Below are 19473 nucleotides of genomic sequence, written 5' to 3'. Positions count from 1 at the left end.
TATATATATATATATATATATATGTTTATATATATATGTATATATGTATATATATGTATGTATATATGTATATATATGTATGTATATATGTATATATATATGTATGTATATATATATATATGTATATATATATATATATATATATATACACAAATATATATTTGTTTATTTATTTATTTAAATTTTCAAAAGAAAGACTTTTGTTGCAAACTTTTCCAAATCAGATGATTGTGAAAGCACCCATTCAAGGTGCGTATGAACAGAGAGTGCAAGGTGACAAAAGACCCCCATGCCCCCCACCTCAAAACTGAATCTGGCGCCGCTGAGTAAAAGGAGCTAAACTGAATCTGGAATCTGAATCTGGAAAAGTACTTTAGAATAAATGACAACTCATTCTGCAAAATCTTTTTTTCTAGTTTAAAAATAAACTTTTGCTAAACAGTAATGAAATTCCTGTTCATAATAATGAAATTATTTTTTTCCTGAACACCAAAGATACATTTTTTAAACAAATGGTTTGATTTGATAAAAATACTGTAATGAAAACCTATTTGATGTTTTAATAAGAATATTTATAAATGAAGGCTGCTTCAATAAGATGATAATCAGTCATTTCTTTTGCATATAATAAAAAAATTATACAGCTTAACTGTTATTTAAACAAAACGCTGCAGATTAAATTGCACCATTTACTAGAAACTAATATGAATAGTTGTCTTTGTCAGCATCTTTCAGACTAACCAACTGAGTATTTACTAAAGAAAAAAAAAATATATTTATTTATTATTACTCTCAAAATAACTTTCTATGTAACATATGAAAGAGAAGTAATATAGCTAGCTAGAGCCTTTTTCTAAAACTTACTGTTTATAATTAAAACAGCAGATGGATTATTATTCATTCTTCATCTGATATTACAGTAACTGTCCTGAAGCAAATCACAGAGCGCTGTAAACAGCTAACCTCTTAGCAACTTTAACTTTAGAACTGTTAAAGATTCAAGCTGTTTTCATTCTCTTACTGCATCTTGAAGATGTTGTTGAGCTCAGAGCGAGGGCACAGACTGTCCAAGAAGTTTCGGTAAACATCAAGAGTAAAGTCCTCCAGTTTGATACTGTCACCCTGCAAAAAAAAACAAAAAAAACCATAAAGGTGTAATTTTGGGTAGAACAAGTTATTGTAAAATGGTTCTCAATGAATTGAGCATGCCTAAAAAACTTTTTAACTATAGAAATGCATTTTTCCTAAGCATGAGCGATTTCTGTCAGCAGATAATCGGCTCTCACACCACTGCTACTTAATGGCTGCTTGAAAACCTTAATGACTCATAGTTGAACTCATTTCACCTCTTTATGTCATTCCTGACAAAAAGCACTGGATAAAAGGACTCCACAGCAGCAAGAAAATAAAAAATAAATGCTATTGTGGGTGTCTAAACTAATTAAAAAGCAGTTAAAATCATTAAAGTCATATTCTAACTGGATACAGTCTTTGTTTCCAAAGCTGTAAAATGTGCAAACTAAAACTGGAAGCAATAGAAAAAAAACACCACTTTTTTTCTTCACTTTAATGAGAAATTAAAGGTGCTAAGTGCTAATGTCGAAGATATTGCAGAGTTGCGATCTGATTACATCACTTTACATTTAGTTTTGCCACTCAGTAACTCGATGACAGCAAATGCTTCTTTATCCAACGTGTATGACATCTGACTTATGGTGTCATTTTTTAACAGTCACTAACAACAACCTGAACATAAATACTAGAGCCTGACCAATATATCGTTAGGGTCGATAATTTAGGCTGATATAGATGTTTGGAGACCTGTTGATATCAGTGATAACTGTCCCATTATGCTCCGACATAAATAATTTTAATTTTGACCTGTGAAATCCTGGGAACCAACTGTAATTGCACAATGCATCCAGCAGAGGGCCCATGAAGACTATTTTCAAGTCATGGCCATTCACTTAAGTTTCACTTTCACATTCAGCACAGATGAAGCAGAGAGCAATACTGTGTAGCATATTTTGCTGAACAGAGCAGGGTAAGTTTATTTTTAACTTATCTTTAAAACAAACCAACAATAATAAATTATCTTCAATTCTCTAACCTGCTTGCTTAGCTACATGCCTCTCAAGTTAGCAAGCTAACATTTAGATAACCTAGCATAGGCTATTGCCATGTAAAACCTTATCCAGAACTATAAATCTAATGTAGAGGTAAAATATATTGTTAGTAACGTTATCTTTGTTGTCCTCAATGAACTGTATTGTTTGACTGAAATCTTTTCTTCTCTGCAAAGAAAACAAAAACACTGCTTCAGTCAATACTAATTAGGCCTTCACCATATGAGACTGAATGCTTAAACAATGAACAGGGAAGGGAGTTTAATTTATACATTAGTAACACACTTGATAACTTTATGGTGAATAGTGGAGAATAGAAAATGTGAACACACATTAGGAAGACTGTTTTTATGACCAGTGCACCACTTGTGCTACTGTGGGACTACATATAGCTGAATCTGATTTTCTTAAGCACTAAATAAACACGCCCTGCTCCACTCGCTGTTTTCTTAGATTCTTGGGGGTGGACAAAGCTCAGAAATTTTAAGCCATTATATTGGCTATTGGCAATTTCATTCCCCTCCCAATATTGGTATGGATGATACACAAATTTTCCATATCGGTTGGGTTCTAATAAAAAAACAATCCAACACTAAACAGAAAAACCAACAGGGGCAACCCATCTGAGCATAGAACCTGAAAAAGTCCATTGATTTTTGCCCCAAGATTACCCAGAAGGACATGCGGCTCATGCAATCTCTTGCATTCAAGTGCAACATGTAATTTCAATAATTCACAAAGAAATTAACAATAACCCCCAGAACTTACTGTTTCTGTAAAATTGCACCATGTAATAAAACCAAAACACAACTTTAATATTGAAAATAATCGATGTAAACCTAAATGTGATATTTTACCATTTGTTTAGAGCAGCTGGAAGAAGAAAGCCCTAAAAGTTTGTCAGAGACCAAGTGAATGTGTTATGTACAACCTCTGGATACAGAAGATTCAAGGCAACACTGTATTCTGTAAGGGTGTCTTCACAGTAGTTGTAAAAAAAATGTGGTTTTTAACTTTCATCTATTATTTTCATTACAGCTGCCACAACAACAGTCTGACAGTCTGTGTTTGCCACCATCAAACTGTGTGGTCATGTTTTGTGTAGTCAATAAAAAAAAACAGTTTGTAAAACTGTATTCTAGGCCATGCATATTATTTTATTGCCCACTTCTATCCACACTGTACCTGCCGTGATGCCAACACCTCAATAAGGAAAGTATTTTTTATCTGTTCAAAAAGTTGCGAGAAGTTGCTTTGTTTCATTTTTATGTCACAATTCCAACCTTCTTCTTTCATTTAAGCTTGGGACTGGCAAAGGTGACCCAAAAGAGACAGAGTTATTTTAGTGCTGTGATGTATTTTAATCAAAGGCAGTTTTGTAAAAGGCCTAACATCGGGCTCTAAGCGAGGGCAGGATCAGCTAGTGGCAGCTTTGCACATGCATTCTTCATTTGAAGTCTATATGCAGGGTGGTGAACATCTCACTGCTGTGAGAAGTGGGCCATCTGCAAGCTTGGAGATGGGGGAGGGATGCACGGCAGCACCTGCTGACTGTTGAGAAGAGTAGATGCTTTCAGATCAGAGTCTACAAAACTCTCCATTTACAACAAAAACATGTCATTTGATTATTGCCTTTTTAAAAACAGCTGGTATAGAGGTGAAATACAGCAACGAAGATGGTAACGTAACTTGGCAAACTCTGAGTATCTGCTTCAGCCAACTTTGTACCCACCGTGGCGGCTGACCTCGTGTTTAGACACTTTAGAAAAATAGCAGATTTGAACTAGATGTTTATTATTGTTAATTGATTATTGGTGTGGTTTTTAGGCATGGACATGTTTTCTGCCAGAGGTGTCAAAACACTTTTGTGCTCTTAAAACAGGTTTGAGAGACCTACAATGTAGTGTCTCAGACTCGACCACATTTGGTCTCGGTCTTGTCTCAGTTCGGACATTGAGGACTCGGGATTTTATTTCAAGACCAGTCAAGACCACAACTGTGGAAATATCACTACATTGCCTGAATATTGTCCTGTTTATTTGTTAACTTGTTTTTATTGGATGCAAAACGTACCGATTCATATCCAAACGATAATGTGACTCATTGCTAAATACATTTTTTGTTACCGTTGTCACGCCCACCCCCTTTCACTCGCACGCATACTCCCAGTGTGGCCAGATTGGGTGGTTTATTGCCATTTGGGTGGTTTTCATTCTGATTTTGCTGGGAACTATGGGAAGATTTTTGTTGGATTGTTGCATTATGCCACATATTGTTAAATTACCTTGGCTTGTACTGATGCTCGTTCATGTTCAAAGAGTAAATATACTGTAACTATATATTGATTGGGCAGATTTTTGTCTGATATGGCAGTTTTTAACAGATTTTTGAGCTGGAAAATCTCAACTCTACAGTATCTGGCAACACTGGTCACTCCAAGAAAGTGAGAAGTGATTGTTTGGGTGTGGGAGAAGATGTCTGCCATATCATCAGTTATAGAATTTGCCTATTTAAATCACAAAGAATATAACAACAAAGTCCATGCTCAATAATCCAGGTATACAATCCAACATTTTTCAGTCAGGTCAGGTCACAAAGAATATACTTGTAACTAATGCAACTATATGGTTATCTTGGTCTTGAGTTCAGACTTATGAAGAGTGTTTTGCCACTGCAGTTTTTTAAGGCTTGGCATGTGATGAAACTGCTTCCAATTTAACAGTTGTGTAATTTTATTGTTGAAACACAAGCAGTTAGACCACTGAATGTCTGATTTCTTTGTTATTTAGCTTTGAAAATTTATAAAAGCTTATACATTCATTCAAAATGATTCATTCAATGATGAGTCCAGCTGCAGGCAAGAGGTGGAGCACCTGGAGAGCTGGTGCAGAGAGAATAACCTTCACATCAATGTGAAGAAGACAAAGGAGATGATTGTGGACTTCAGAAGGAACAAAAACACCTACACCCCCCTGAACATAAGAGGATCTGCGGTGGAAGTGGTCTCCAGCTACAAGTACTTGGGTGTACACATGAATGACAACCTCAGCTGGAGCAACAACACCACCAGCCTGATCAAGAAAGCTCATCAGAGACTCTACTTCCTCAGACGGCTGAGGCGAGCTGGTCTGGGAAGCTCAGTCCTCACCTCCTTCTGCAGGTGTGCAGTGGAGAGCATCCTGTGCTCGAGCATCAACGTGTGGCATGGAGGCTGCACAGCTGCAGAAAGAAAAGCTTTGCAGAGAGTGGTGAAAGCTGCAAAGAAGACTGTTAGAGTCAGTCTCCCCACCATCACAGACATTTACACCTCCAGATGCAGGAAGAGGACCACCTGCATCGTGGAGGACCCCACTCGCCCAGCGCACACACTTTTTGCCCCACTCCCCTCAGGGGGGAGGTTGAGGAGCATTAGATGTAGAACCACTGGACTGAGGAACAGCTTCTACCCTGAGGCTGTTAGACTCATGAATCTCTAACTAGAATAATCACTGTGAAAAACCATATCATGTTGCTGCTGATCTGTTTCATGTTGCTGCTGATCTGTTTCAATGTTGATGTGTTCATGCGTGCACATCTGCTCACAGACTCATGTTCATGTTTGTGCTGATGTTCAATGTTTTTATGTTATGAGTGCTTAGTGTATATTTAGTTGATGTTTTTCTTAGTTCATATCTTAGATGTTATTACTGTTTTTCTTATACATTTTATTGTTGGATGTAACTGGGACCCTGTGTACATAATTTCGCTCCACCACATGTACCACATGAGGTGGGAATGACAATAAAGAAACTCTGACTGACTGACTCTGAAAAGCAAACAAAGTTACAGTATGTAACTTGTATTAAAAAAAATTATAATAAAATTTTATATCATACCATACCATTTTATTTACAGAGCACTTAAAACAGCGACAAGGCCAACCAAAGCACTGTACAGACAGAAAAACAGACAACGCACGAAGCAAAATACAAAATGAAGTAAATCAGAATATAGACATAAAAACTGTTCAGTGATTTGTAGACATACATGAGTATTTTGAACTAGATTCGAAGGTGAACCGGTAGCCAGTGCAGTGAGGCCAAAACTGGTGTAATGTGCTCTCTTTTGCCTGTACTGGTTAAACATCGGGCTGCTGCATTCTGGACGAGTTGTAGTCGTGCAATGGAGGTCTGACTGATATCAAACAGGAGCGAATTGCAGTAATCAAGCCTAGATATAATGAATGCATGTATTACTGTCTCCAGGTTATTTTTGGACAATATGGGCTTCAGTTTAGACAGCCGCCTCAGTTGGAAGAAACATGATTTAACAATCATGTTTACATGATTGTTAAGTTTCAGGGAAGGGTCCATTATCACTCCCAGATTAGTGATTCTTTGTTTTTCTGACAGGGATAGAGTAGAAAGGTCGATGCAGTGGTTTGTGATTGTGTCGTTGGGAGGGAACAACATGACTTCAGACTTCTTTTCATTGAAACTTAAGAAATTTAAAGCCATCCAGTCCCTGATGTCAGCCAGGCAGTCGAGCAGAGGTTGAATAGAGCATGTACCATTGTGTCTAAGGGGGAAGTAAATTTGACAGTCATCGGCATAGAAGTGAAAGGGTATGTTGTGTTTCCGGAAAATAGCACCAAGTGGTAGCAGGTATAAAGAGAATAGGAGGGGACCCAGAATGGACCCCTGCGGAACCCGCCATTTAAGCTCTGTCACTGCAGAACTAAAATCCTTGATGGAGACACAAAAGGATCTGTCAGCAAGGTAGGATCTGAACCAATTGAGGGCTGACCCTGTGATGCCCACCCACTGCTCTAACCTAGCAATGAGGATCTCATGGTTGATGATGTCAAAAGCAGCTGTGAGGTCCAATAGGACAAGCAGCACAGAATCACCGGTATCTGTGGATCTGAATATGTCATTAAAAACCTTCAATAGGGCAGTTTCAGTGCTGTGGAGAGGTTTAAAGCCAGATTGGAATAGCTCTAGGATAGCGTGACCCTCCAAGAAGCACTTCAACTGGGACTCAACTATTTTCTCCAGTATTTTAGAAACAAATGGGAGTCTGGAGACTGGCCAGAAGTTGGATATGACTGAGGGGTCAAGGTTTGTTTGTTTTTTCAGAAGAGGCTGGACAGCAGCATGTTTAAAGGTTTTTGGCACCACACCAGTGGATAAACTACTGTTTACTATAGCCAGAATGGACGAACCTAGAGTGGTAAAAACCTCCTTTAGTAGTCGAGGGGGACCACATCAAAGGGGGAACCAGAAGGTTTCAAACTGCACATGACCTGCTCTAGAGAAGATAGAGTGATGGGTTCAAAATGGTCAAATAGAGCTACAGATTGAGGTGGGATGGATGGGTCATGAGTTTAAGGGGAAATGAGAGCCCTGGTGGTCGCAATGTTTTCCAAAAAGAAATGTAAGAAGTTCTCGCACAGCTCAGTCGAGGCTTCCAGAGGTGATGGTTCAGTGAGGTGGAGAACAGAATTTAGGGTAGAGAAGAGGACACGTGGGTTATGAGAGTTTGAGGTTGTGATATCAGAAAAGTATTTGGATTTAGCAGCTTTTACTGCTTTCTGATAACGGCGCCAACTCTCTTTAAGTATTTGAAAAGAGACCTGCAGCCTGTCTTTCCTCCATTTGCGCTCCGCCCTCCTGCACTGCTGCCTAACGGCCTTGGTGACGTCACTCAGCCAAGGTTCTGCTCTGAGTTTTGATTTTCTAGTTTTAACAGGAGCAACATGATCCAGAGTCTTTAAGCAGACAGAGTTGAACTGGGATGTCAGTGCCTCAGTGGTGGTGAGAAACACCAGGGGCTGAATTATCATTTCAGAGTTATAAACATCTGTGAAACTTGCGGCAGTGAAGTGGTTAATGGTCCGAGTCCTACGTGCAGGAATGCACGGCTTAGTAGTTAGATGGGGGAGGGTGAACGCAAACTGGACTGGCATGTGGTCTGAAAAAACATTATATTATAATATTATATTTAATATAATAATTATATTGTATTTATTTTATTTGAGGTCTTGGTCTTGCTTTCCCTCGGTCTTGGTCTCGGACCCTAAAAGTCTTGGTCTTGACTTGGTCTCGGATTAGGTGGACTTGAACACAACACAACTACAATGACTCTGACTATCTTGAGAAAAATTGTTGCAAAAATTTGTGGAACATGTATGAAATTCATGTGTCAGAACATGGCCCATGTGTGTCTCTGCAACTCAAAAAAGAAAACTGAGAACCTCTGAACATTGCAAGACAGTCAAGACTTCTTTCCATACTAATCATCAGCAATCCAAGCCCAGTGAAAAACTAGCTTAGAGCAAGTGCTCATCTTGGAACTCTGTCCTCTGGAAAGAGCAGATATGAAAAGCCAACATGCATGACAAGGAAATATCTCAAGCTAGTTGTGGTCTGTTGAAGGCATGGGACTACATGAGGTCACTGCTGAGCACTCCACAAGAAAAGCTACCAAAAACCTTACTGCTGCTGCAGAAAAGCATCAAAATGGTTGTAAATCAGGAGCAGTGATCTTCTGCTGCAAGCTACATACTGTATGTGGACTGATCAGAAACTGATGTACTAAAACCTGAAACACAGTTTGACTCAGAGCTGGTTGTAGGAAATCGGTTCCAACTGCACTGTTTGGTGTGTCAAGAAAACCACATGATCATCTGTTCATGAAAATCTGCTTCTCTTACTGCTGGAATCTGAGAATTTCCCACTGTGGTATAAATAAAGGTCCTTTTATTCTTATTCTTATCTGTTGAAGTCTGATGAAACACAATTTGACTGTTACTAATACTAACAGTTACATTTTGCACTATAAAAGCAAGTTGTTTGTCAGCGGTGCATAACATAAGGTAGTTAGATCAGGCTGATTTGTACTTTTTCCTGAAACAGCACTAAAGATGTTATCATTTGTTTCTACTATTTACTGTCACTTATAATAAAATAAACTTGTGCTTACCCGTCCATAGGGCAGTTTGCAGCTCTCCAGGGCATTCTCGACTCTTTTTCTGTCTGATGAAAACAGTCGAACAATGCTGTAACAGACAGACATCACAGCAGCTCTGCTTTAATTAAAACACTTCACCAAACCATGCAAACCAACATACAGTACATACCTGGTTACATTTAATTTATTTTAAAAGAAAAACCCCACTGAAATCTTGAGGTAGAAGTTCATGGACCTGAGAATTTTAGGAATAAACATTGCAGCCTTTTACTTCCTGTGGATTGTATTATTTGACCTCCTGTTCTAATATCAAAACTCCCACAAAAATGTTACTAGGACTGCTTTCTATCACCTGAACAGTATCACTAAGATTAGAAACGGTTTGTCCAAAAATAATGCCGAAAAACTTGTCCAAGCATTTATCATGTCCAGGCTGGACCATTGTAATTCTTTATTATCCGGCTGTCCAAACACACTTTATGTGTTCAGCTAAACATAATGCTGCTGATGAGAGTTAGAAGGTGAGACCATAGTTCTCCAATAGTTTCTCTCCATTGGCTCCCTGACAGTTTCAGAAGAGAATTTAAAATCATACTTCTAAGCTCCATCTTATATTTAAGATCTTAAAGATTGTAAGCCTGAATGTGGGTTTACTTGTTGCTCCTAGAGTTTCTGAGAGGCAGAGCTTTTCTCTCTTGTTGAACCAACATCCATTTTCTGTCAGTCAGTCAATCAATCAATCAATCAATCAATCAATCAATCAATCAATCAATCAATCAATCAATCAATCAATCAATCAATCAATCAATCAGTCAATAATTTACCATTTATTCAATGAGCCCTTTCCAACAGCTACAAGGTGCACAAAGTGCTTCAAATACAAAAGGTAAAAACAAGAAAAAACACAAAAGTGCCAGAGAGCCACTAGGTATTAAAAGCCTGCCTGAAAAAAAAAACATTTTAAGATTAGATTTCAAAAGACCCAGATCAGTGATGGAGCACAAGTTCTGAGATAGTTGGTTCCAGAGACTGGGTGCAGCAACCAAGAAGGTCCGGTCACACCATCATTTGTATTTGGACTTCTGGACAAACAGTAAAAAAAGTATAAGATCATCTTAATGTCCTCTTCTACATGAAAATAAACCAGACCAGCTAAATAAGGTGGGGTGAGACCATTAAGAGCTTAAAAGTGACCAATAAAACATCAAAATCAATTCTAAAATGGACAGGAAGCCAATGAAGAGAAAACAAAACCGGCCGGGGTGATGCGTTCACGTCTGGGGGTGTTGGTTAAAAGACGGGCAGCATTTTGTACCAGCTGAAGGCATCTGATGGAGGATTGGGAGATACCTACATACAGAGCATTGCAGTAGTCATCATGATCATCTGTCCATGAGGCTAACACTCTACTGTACGTGTAGGGACAGCTGTGGCTGAGTGGTTAGAGCAGTCATCCTCCAGTGAGAGAGTTGGGGGTTCAATTCCACCAGCAGTCACATGCTGAAGTGTCCCTGGGCAAGACAATGAACCCCTCATTGCCTCTGATGTGTGTCCCATCAATGTATCAATGTGATCTAAAGCTCTGATTAGTCTTTGTATAGATGTAGTAGAGTGCTGTATGAATGTCTGTGTGGAGGTAAATGAGGGCACAGGTCGTGCTGTAAAGTGCTTTGTGTTTCTTGATTAGATACAAAAGCAATAAACAAGTACTGTACAGTCCATTTAAGACTCAGCTGAAGACTGTCCTTTTCATAAATCCTATAGTCTCGGTTGGCCTGGGTTTATCCCTTAGTTCTGCTGCTATAGGCAAAGACTCTGGAGGACAAAGTTATTTTTGTGCAGTCTTTTCTTGCTCTACTCTTTTGTGTTGATCTTTCTATAGAAACTCCATCCATCCGTCCGTCCGTCCATCCATCCATCCATCCATCCATCCATAAGCTTTTACCCACTTCTTCCTTTTTGGGTCACGGGGGTCACTGGTGCCCATGTTCTGCTATCACTGTGTGAAGGCGGGAGACACTCTGGACGGGTCTCCAGTCCATCACAGGGCCACATAGAGACAAACGAGACAAACAACCATTCACTCTCTCACTCACACCTAGAGACAATTTAGAGTTACCAATCAGTCTAACATGCATGTTTTTGGTCTGTGGGAGGAAACTGGAGTACCTGGAGAAAACCCACACATGCACGGAGAGAACATGGAAACTACACCAAGAAAGGCCTCGGGCTGGGATTTGAACCGGCAACCTTCTTGTTGAAAGGCAACAGGTCTACAAACTGCACCACTGTGTCGCCCTAACAGAAACTCCACTTGGACCAAAGTATTTTTGTTAGTCTGTGTCTCTTTCCTGTCCTCATTAACTTCAGCCAGTCAAGGCAGATGGCTTCCGTCCTGGTCCTGGTCCTGGTCCTGGTCCTGCTGGAGATTTCTTCCTTTTTAAAGGAAGTTGTTTCTTTCCACTGTCACTAATGTGCTGCTCAGGATGAGGGACTGAAACAAACAACGTATTCAACACAATCTGCAGACTTCCTTAGATAACTTTAACAAATTTTAATTTCACAATGTTCTGAACTGACAATAGTTGAATTTATGTTTTGGACTCGTTTAATTTCTTTGAACTGAGCCAGGAGATGACTTCTCTTCTAGACTTCAAACATCTCTTAAAGCTTCTCTGACAAACTTCCTTCTTACAGCTTCCTTTCTACTCACTCAAATATCAACTGACCTTAATTCTGCTCTGAGTTTGCTCTTAATATACAGCTTCCTTCATAAATGTATAATCCACCTCACGCTCTGCTTGATTACCAGGTCAGAGCTGAATTAGGCACTTTCATGAATCATGTCCCTGTTTTTGCTTCCCCAAGTGCTCGTGGAATTAACTTTATTTTTGGAAGCAAGGGGCGGGAAAGAGCAAAGTTTAAGTTTGTGAGCGTCTCTGCAGATTTCGTCTTTAACAAGCAACTGCTGTCTCATGTGCCTCAGACTTTACGCTCTGACAGAAGCACAGGTTGGAGATGAGGAGAGGAACTGTTAGCAGGAACTCACTTTTTGACAGGAATCCTTCCTTCTGCGTTGGGCTGAAGGGTTAATCTGACGTACCTGAGACAGACAAATTTCACTGGATAAACAAGTTTTTAAAGAAAAATCAGTGAAAATGTATTTATCAAGGCAATTAAATGATGTTTCACATGACAATGTTTCTTGAGGAACAATAAATATTTTATCTACTGCCATTATAGATCATATCTTTGAGACTTTCAGAGTTTTAATTATACTAAAGTGTGTGGGACATCAAATTTACTTTTAAAATTACAAATGTATTATTGGAACAATTAGATTATTTACACGTTGCTAATAAAGCATCGCTGCAATGACAAACAACAGAGACAGTAGATGAGAATCTGATGCTTCTTTAGATTATTTAGAGTCACTATGAGAGATGAGTCGATCTGCTGTCTAATACACCTTATTATTTTACTTTATTAGTGTTTAGCGTATATCTTGGTGTATCTCTTAAATTCTTGTATACTGTTTCTTTTTATACATTATATTTTTGCTATTATGGGGTGTAACTGAGACCTTGTGTACATAATTTCATTCCACCTCATGTACCACATGTGATGGAAATGACAATAAAGAACCTTGAACTTGAACATGAACAGTCAGTGTTCATATAAACAAAGACCAGGAAGTTTCCCTATGATGTCACTTCCTGCTTCACTTTTCCTGCTCTAAGTTCAAAAGAAAATATACCAGTTATGTATGGAGGGTGGAATGTGACAAAGTTAAATAAATAAATACGTCATGAAATAAATAAATGTAAATGTCCAATTAAAATGTCTCATGAAATAATTAAATGTATCATTTAATATTTATTCATCTCTTTATTTATTATTTATTTATTATTTCATCTCTTTATTTATCTAATTATTCCCATTAAGTCTAATGTTTCCTGACAGAGCAAAGTTAAACCCTCAAACTAAAATTATTTTACACCAACCAGTGATTGTCCATTACGTCCTGAGTGTGGCCCCAATCCTGTCGTCATCTCCATAAATTTCCTGAAGGTTCCTTGCTCATTGTGAACTTATTTAGTGAAAATAACATGTGTTTGTTTGTGTTATTTGTGTCATTTGTGAGGCCCATTTTTCAACACATACTACATTATGAGGACCAACTGCTCTTTGTGGGGACCGAAGCCTGGTCCCCATAAGAAGAAGTGCAGTTGGTGTGTTAGGGGTTAGGTTTAGGACTAAGGGGTGAATTGACGATAGGTTAAGTATGTACTGGTATGGTTAGGATAAGGGTCAGGGATAGGATATAGAAATGAAAGAAAAATGAATGGAAGTCAATGCAAAGTCCCTGTAAAGATGGTAACACAAATGTGTGTGTGTGTGTGTGTGTGTGTGTGTGTGGGTGGTGGTGGTGGTGGTGGGGGGGTGGTACTTACCCCTTCAGCAGACTGTGGTCTCTGTTGAGATTGTAGCTCAACAGGTTGGAAGACAGAGAAAACAGGTCCTCACACCACAACTGCAACAACACCCCCTCATCATCATCATCATCGTCATCATCGTCATCATCGTCATCATCGTCATCATCGTCATCATCATCATCATCATCATCATCATAAACATCTTTCAGTGCTGAGATCATTACCTTGGCTTCGTCCTCCTGTGAAGCGATGAAGTTAAGTTGGCTAACATTTACGAGGTCTGAGGCGGTAACCACGGTAACCATGCGGTTCTCTAGCCGCCCAACGAGGTTTCCAACATCGAGCAGCTCCCTCAGCTTAGCTTCCTATTGGATGCCACAAAATAAAAGTTGTTAGCTGAAACTGATCCGAGATGGAGGCAACCTATCAGCAGATAGTTTAGGTTAGGGAATAAAATGTCTCTTTATACTTTAACTTTAGCTACTGTTGAGCTGAGGGTGGTAACCAGTTTTACAACTTTAGCAACTATTTTCTTAATTTTAGCTATTTTATACGTTTTAGCTGCTGTTATGTTCTGTTTTTTTTGTTTTTTTTCAGTTAGCAAAATAAAAAAAAATAAAAAAACATTGAAAAGTTTAGATCATGACATTATATTTTAAGAAACAATTTGGTCAAAATTGTGTGAAGTTACAAGTATATGGAAATTTGGCAGACTAAAATCAGGTTAAAAAATTATTTGTATGGTTATCAAACCATAAGTGGTTTTCTTTTTGTCCCTCATCTTGGAGCAAAAAAGGGGGAATTTGAAATACCCTCCATCCATCCGTGCATGTTTTGAGCATGATAACTTGAACAGTAAGTGAGAAACAAACTTTTATTTTGGTGTGTGCCTGTGTTAAAGCGTAAGAAAGGTCCCTTTCCAAAACCAGTCAGTGATTTTTGTGATTTTTAACGTCAGCAGGTCAGGGCAGCCATCCAAAAAATGAAACTGACTCAAAAATTAATCAGTTGTAGACGTACATCCAAAGATTACTTTCTAAAAGTTTTAAATAAAACCACTTGTCCGTGGGATATTTTGTTAACAAACAAGAAAAAAAACAGAAAAAATTTAGGTTAGTTTATCAAACTAGTATCCCAGAAACAAACAAACAAACAAACAATAAAATATGTAAAGAAAAACATAATTCTTTTGCTACATTAAAGGAGACTAAGAGGTCACTAACAGGGCACAGGAGTGGAGGCAGGGAGAAAATCAAAAAGGAGGAAAGAGATGGTGAAAAACTGAAACAGATATGAAGGTCAGGGGTCATCATGAGGTGGGTCGGGATGGTACCTTAGCTGTTTTGGTGCTTCTACCCGTTCTGACATCCCTCACGAAGGTGAGGTCCAACAGTTCTGTGTCCTGATGGGAGCAAATACACCCAGAGTTAGTTTTTATCAGAGTGTTTGCTTGTGTTCAGATATTTAACCTGACTCAAAGAAAAAAAACATGTTTACATAAAGCATAAATAAACAAATAAATAAAGACATATATAGATATTAAACAAAAAGATAAACTGTTTTCTGTGAAAATGTGTAAGGCTGAGAGCTGAACGACTTTAATAAAGTTTATTGCAGAAGCTGAAACTGAGCTGTTAAAGCTAAAAAAAGCAGAACACCAGCTAAAAGCTAAAGTAGCGAACACTAGCTAAACGAAGCAGAACACCAGAAAAAAGAAAAAAAAGCAAGAAAACGTTAGCACAAAGCTAAAAAATAGCTAAATGCTAATTAAAAGCCATAGGTTTCAAAATGCTAAGTAAAACTAGCAAAATTCTAGCTAAAAGCTAAAATACCAAAATGTTAGCTATGAGCTAAAAGTTGCAATAATTAAGCAAAAAGCAGAGAAAGCAGCAAAGATCAAATGGACGCTATTCAAAAATAACATAAGGCTAGCTGAAAGCTAAAGTAAGTGTTGCAAAATGTAGAAGAATCTTAATAAGAAACTAAATGTAAATAAGATACAAATAGAAAAAAAAAGAAAGCAAAAAGTAAAAGCGATTGAAAGGCTGATATATTTAGCTTTTGCTTACTTTCCACTTTTTGCTCGTCTTTTGTTACTTTTAGCTTCTAGACAGGTCTTTGTAATTTAAGTTAGCCATTTCCTATTTTAGCATCAACCAAAGCATTTTCTCATTATTTTTAGTGTTTAGCTGGCGTTTTGTTGATTTTACCACCTTCTAGTTAGCCTTTTGAATCAATTACTTTTTTTTAATACTTTTAGTTTTTAGGTAGCATTTTTCTACATTTAGGTTTTACTTAAGGTTTTGTTTCTTTTAGCTTTTAGTTACTATTCTGCTTTTTTAGCTTTAATGACCTACTAGTAGTTTTAGCCTTTTCTGCAAAATTCAAAGCCATTCAGCAGATCATTAATTCTTTAGTTCACATTTAATTCACAACTTTCTGAAAAAGTTTTTTTTTATTATTATTATTATTAATTCTAAAATGAATCATTAAAAGTCAAATTTGTGATGAGTGAAGTTTGCTGCTCGTTGATATTATTATCCAGGAAGAGGAGATGATGAATGAGGACGTCTTGACCTTTTGTTGGTTTTCTATACTTAACCTTGTTCTGGTCGGTCCAGTAGAGATAAAATCCATGTGGATCCACATGTAGAGTCACTGGAGTGACAGTAGATAAGTCCTGGAAAGATAAATGGAGCCAATAAGAGAAAATAAATTAACATCTGCAAATGCAATCAACCTTAGCTTGGGCCAATGTCAGGTCATCCTGGAGTTTTAAACTCATGTTGAGATGGGTCAGTATTTTATGCTTTGGATAAATTTTACACTTGAAATGAAAACAAAAATAACCTTATGTGAAACGTTGTGCGGTATAACACATCCAGATTATGTGTTGTAAATGACTGTCAGCAACTACCACACCAAATTTGAGCTCAATCTCCCTAAAACTGAACAAGTTATGGCAACTTTTATGTTGGCTAATTTTCCATTACCTGTAGCAGCCATTTGAATTGAATTGACTTTGGATTGTTCACTGCAAGTTTCAATAATGTACCTCCATTTGTCAACACCCCCCCCCCCCACCCCACCCCACACACACACACACACAGATTTATCAAATCAAACGTGAACATCGAGGGGTCATGGGAGTTTGCTCATCCAGTCTACATGTGTTTTCTTGACTTGGAGGAGGCTTTCCACCGTGTTCCTCGAGGTACACTGTGGGGAGTGCTCCGTGAGTATGGGATTGGGGGCCCATTGCTACGGGCTGTTTGGTCCATATATAAGCGATGTGAGAGTTTGTTTCACATTGCTGGTAGTAAGTCGGACCCCTTCAGGGTGGGAGTTGGACTCCACCAGGGGTGTCCGTTGTCACAGATTCTGTTCATAACTTTTATGGACAGAATTTCTCGGTGCAGCCAGGGGGTGGAGGGATTCCAGTTTGGTGGCTACTCTTTGCAGATGATGTGGTCTTGCTGGCATCATCATGCCGGGACCTTCAGCTCTCACTGGAGCAGTTTGCAGCCGAGTGTGAAGCGGCTGGAATGAAAATCAGCACCTCCAAATCTGAGGCCACGGTCCTCAGTTGGCAAAGGGTGGATTGCTCTCTTCGAGTTGAGGGTGAGGTTCTGCCTCAGGTGGAGGAGTTCAAGTATCTCAGGGTTTTGTTCACGAGGGAGGAAAAATGGAGCGTGAGATTGACAGACGTATTGGTGCAGCGTCTGCAGTATTGCGGACTCTGTACTGGTCCATTGTGGTAAAGAGGGAGATGAGCTGTAAGGCAAAGCTCTCTGTTTACCGGTCGGTCTACATTCCTACCCTCACCTATGGTCACAAACTCTAAGTAGTGAGGCAAAAGGGCCTTCTCATACTCTGCTCATGTTTCCTGTAATATCTTACAAAAAGATCTGAAGCTCTCGACCTTGGCCTCTCTAAGTGGCTTTAAGAATCTGTTGGACTCCTGGCAAGGACCAATGCAGACATGTTCCTGTTTTTAGTTTTCTACATTTGCCTTAGAATCTAGCTGTTTTTTGTTACTTTTCTTTTTTTAGCCATCCTATTTGTTAAAAAAAAATCTCTGTATGCCTTTTTATAACTGTCTATTGTTGTTGCTGTTGTCAGTTGTTGTCATCATTCTTTGTTGAAATCAGGTCTCTCTTGTAAATGAGTCCTCGAGGCTCAATGGGATCTACCTGTCTAAATAAAGGTTGAATGAAAAAAACACCACCAGCCTGATCAAAAAAGCTCATCAGAGACTCTATTTACTCAGGAGGCTGAGACGAGCTGGTCTGGGAAGCTCAGTCCTCACCTCCTTCTACAGGTGTGCAGTGGAGAGCATCCTGTGCTCCAGCATCAACGTGTGGCATGGAGGCTGCACAGCTGCAGAAAGAAAAGCTTTGCAGAGAGTGGTGAAGGCTGCACAGAAGACTGTTGGAGTCAGGCTCCCGACCATTCAGACATTTACACCTCCAGATGCAGGAAGAGGGCCACCTGCATCATGAAGGACCCCACTCACCCAGCACACACACATTTTGTCCCGCTCCTGTCAGGAAGGAGGTTGAGGAGCATTAAGTGTAGAACCACTAGACTGAGGAACAGCTTCTACCCTGAGGCTGTTAGACTCATGAATCTCTAACCAGAATAATCACTGTGAAAAAATCACATCATGTTGCTGCTGATCTGTTTCAATGTTGCTGCTGATCTGTTTCATGTTGATGTGTTCATTTGTACTCATCTGCTCACACAGACTCATGTTCGTGCTGCTGTTCAGTGTATTGTTTTTGTTCTTAGTGCTTAGTGTACTTTTAGTTAACGTTTTTGTTAGTTCATATCTTAGATCTTATTACTGTTTTTCTTTTACATTTTATACGTTTGTTGACTGTAACTGCGACCCTGTGTACACAATTTTGTTCCACCACATGTACCACATGTGGCGTGTATAACAAATAAAGAATCTTGAACCTTGTTTTTCATGTAGTTTGAACACAGAAAATGAGAAAAGCACAAATTGGCAATCAACTAAATAAGCGTTTCAAAATATGTGGGTTTAGGTCTTTAGAGTCTGTAAATAATTTTGCATGTGTTTGAGAAGCTCGTGCTGTTTTCTTCATGACAGCACAGCCTGGATCCAGACAAATAAAACAGGACAAATGCTCAGAAAATAGTTAACCTGTGACCTTGTTGTCACCCATTGTTTTAGAAACAAAATTCCATCCATCCATTTTCTTTACCCGCTTATTCCATTTTGGGTCACGGGGGTCGCTGGTGCCCATGTCCAGCAATCACTGTGCGAGGGGCGGGGTACACCCTGGACGGGTCGCAAGTCCATCACAGGGCCACATAGAGACAAATGAGACAAACAACCATTCACTCTCTCACTCACACCTAGGGACAATTTAGAGTTACCAATCAGCCTAACATGCATGTTTTTGGTCTGTGGGAGGAAACCGGAGTACCCGGAGAAAACCCACGCATGCACGGAGAGAACATGCAAACTCCACCCAGAAAGGCCCCTGGACCGGGTTTGAACCAGGGACCTGCTCGCTGAGAGGCAGCAGCTCTACCAGTTGCGCCACCTTGCTGCCTAGAAACAAACTTGTTTAATGTATTTATTATTTATTTATTTTTAAAAGCTCAGTTTTTGTAATGTTTTCAGAAATTCAAGCATTGAGCAAATTCAGTGTAAATCCTCAAAGGATGATATTAAATATCTCAAACTCACATTGTCTTTTTGTTTGTTCGGTCATACAGTCAGATGTGTTTCGGTGGTTTTAACCATGACAGTTACCATAGCGACCGGACTGAAAATATTTCATTGTCAAGGCTGTGTACTTCAACATGCCAACACACACTCTGCAAACATTCACTATTACGTGTCTGATTGAGCTCATGAAGGAAATTCAAAGAGTTGTCTGTGTGTGTGTGTGTGTGTGTGTGTGTGTGTGTGTGTGTGTGTGTGT

General features: G+C 38.9%; 1 protein-coding gene across 1 annotated transcript in view; it reads right to left on the bottom strand.

Annotated features, from left to right (window-relative positions):
* The window catches only part of LOC119413479 (1-phosphatidylinositol 4,5-bisphosphate phosphodiesterase beta-1), a 100487-nt gene that overhangs the window by 46121 nt on the left and 34893 nt on the right, over window positions 1–19473 (bottom strand). The window contains exons 2-8 of the mRNA XM_037680533.1: window positions 16116–16193; window positions 14847–14915; window positions 13738–13878; window positions 13532–13611; window positions 12127–12180; window positions 9090–9165; window positions 1022–1122 (exon numbers count right to left, since the gene is read on the bottom strand). Of these exons, the coding sequence (XP_037536461.1) occupies window positions 1022–1122; window positions 9090–9165; window positions 12127–12180; window positions 13532–13611; window positions 13738–13878; window positions 14847–14915; window positions 16116–16193 (599 nt within the window). The remainder of the gene's footprint in view (window positions 1–1021; window positions 1123–9089; window positions 9166–12126; window positions 12181–13531; window positions 13612–13737; window positions 13879–14846; window positions 14916–16115; window positions 16194–19473) is intronic.

Source organism: Nematolebias whitei, chromosome 1 (genome assembly GCF_014905685.2).
Source record: "Nematolebias whitei isolate Nwh7 chromosome 1, NemWhi1, whole genome shotgun sequence".
Taxonomy (NCBI): Eukaryota; Metazoa; Chordata; class Actinopteri; order Cyprinodontiformes; family Rivulidae; genus Nematolebias; species Nematolebias whitei.
Note: the sequence above shows the minus strand (reverse complement) of the source record. Positions and strands in the feature narration are given on the sequence as shown.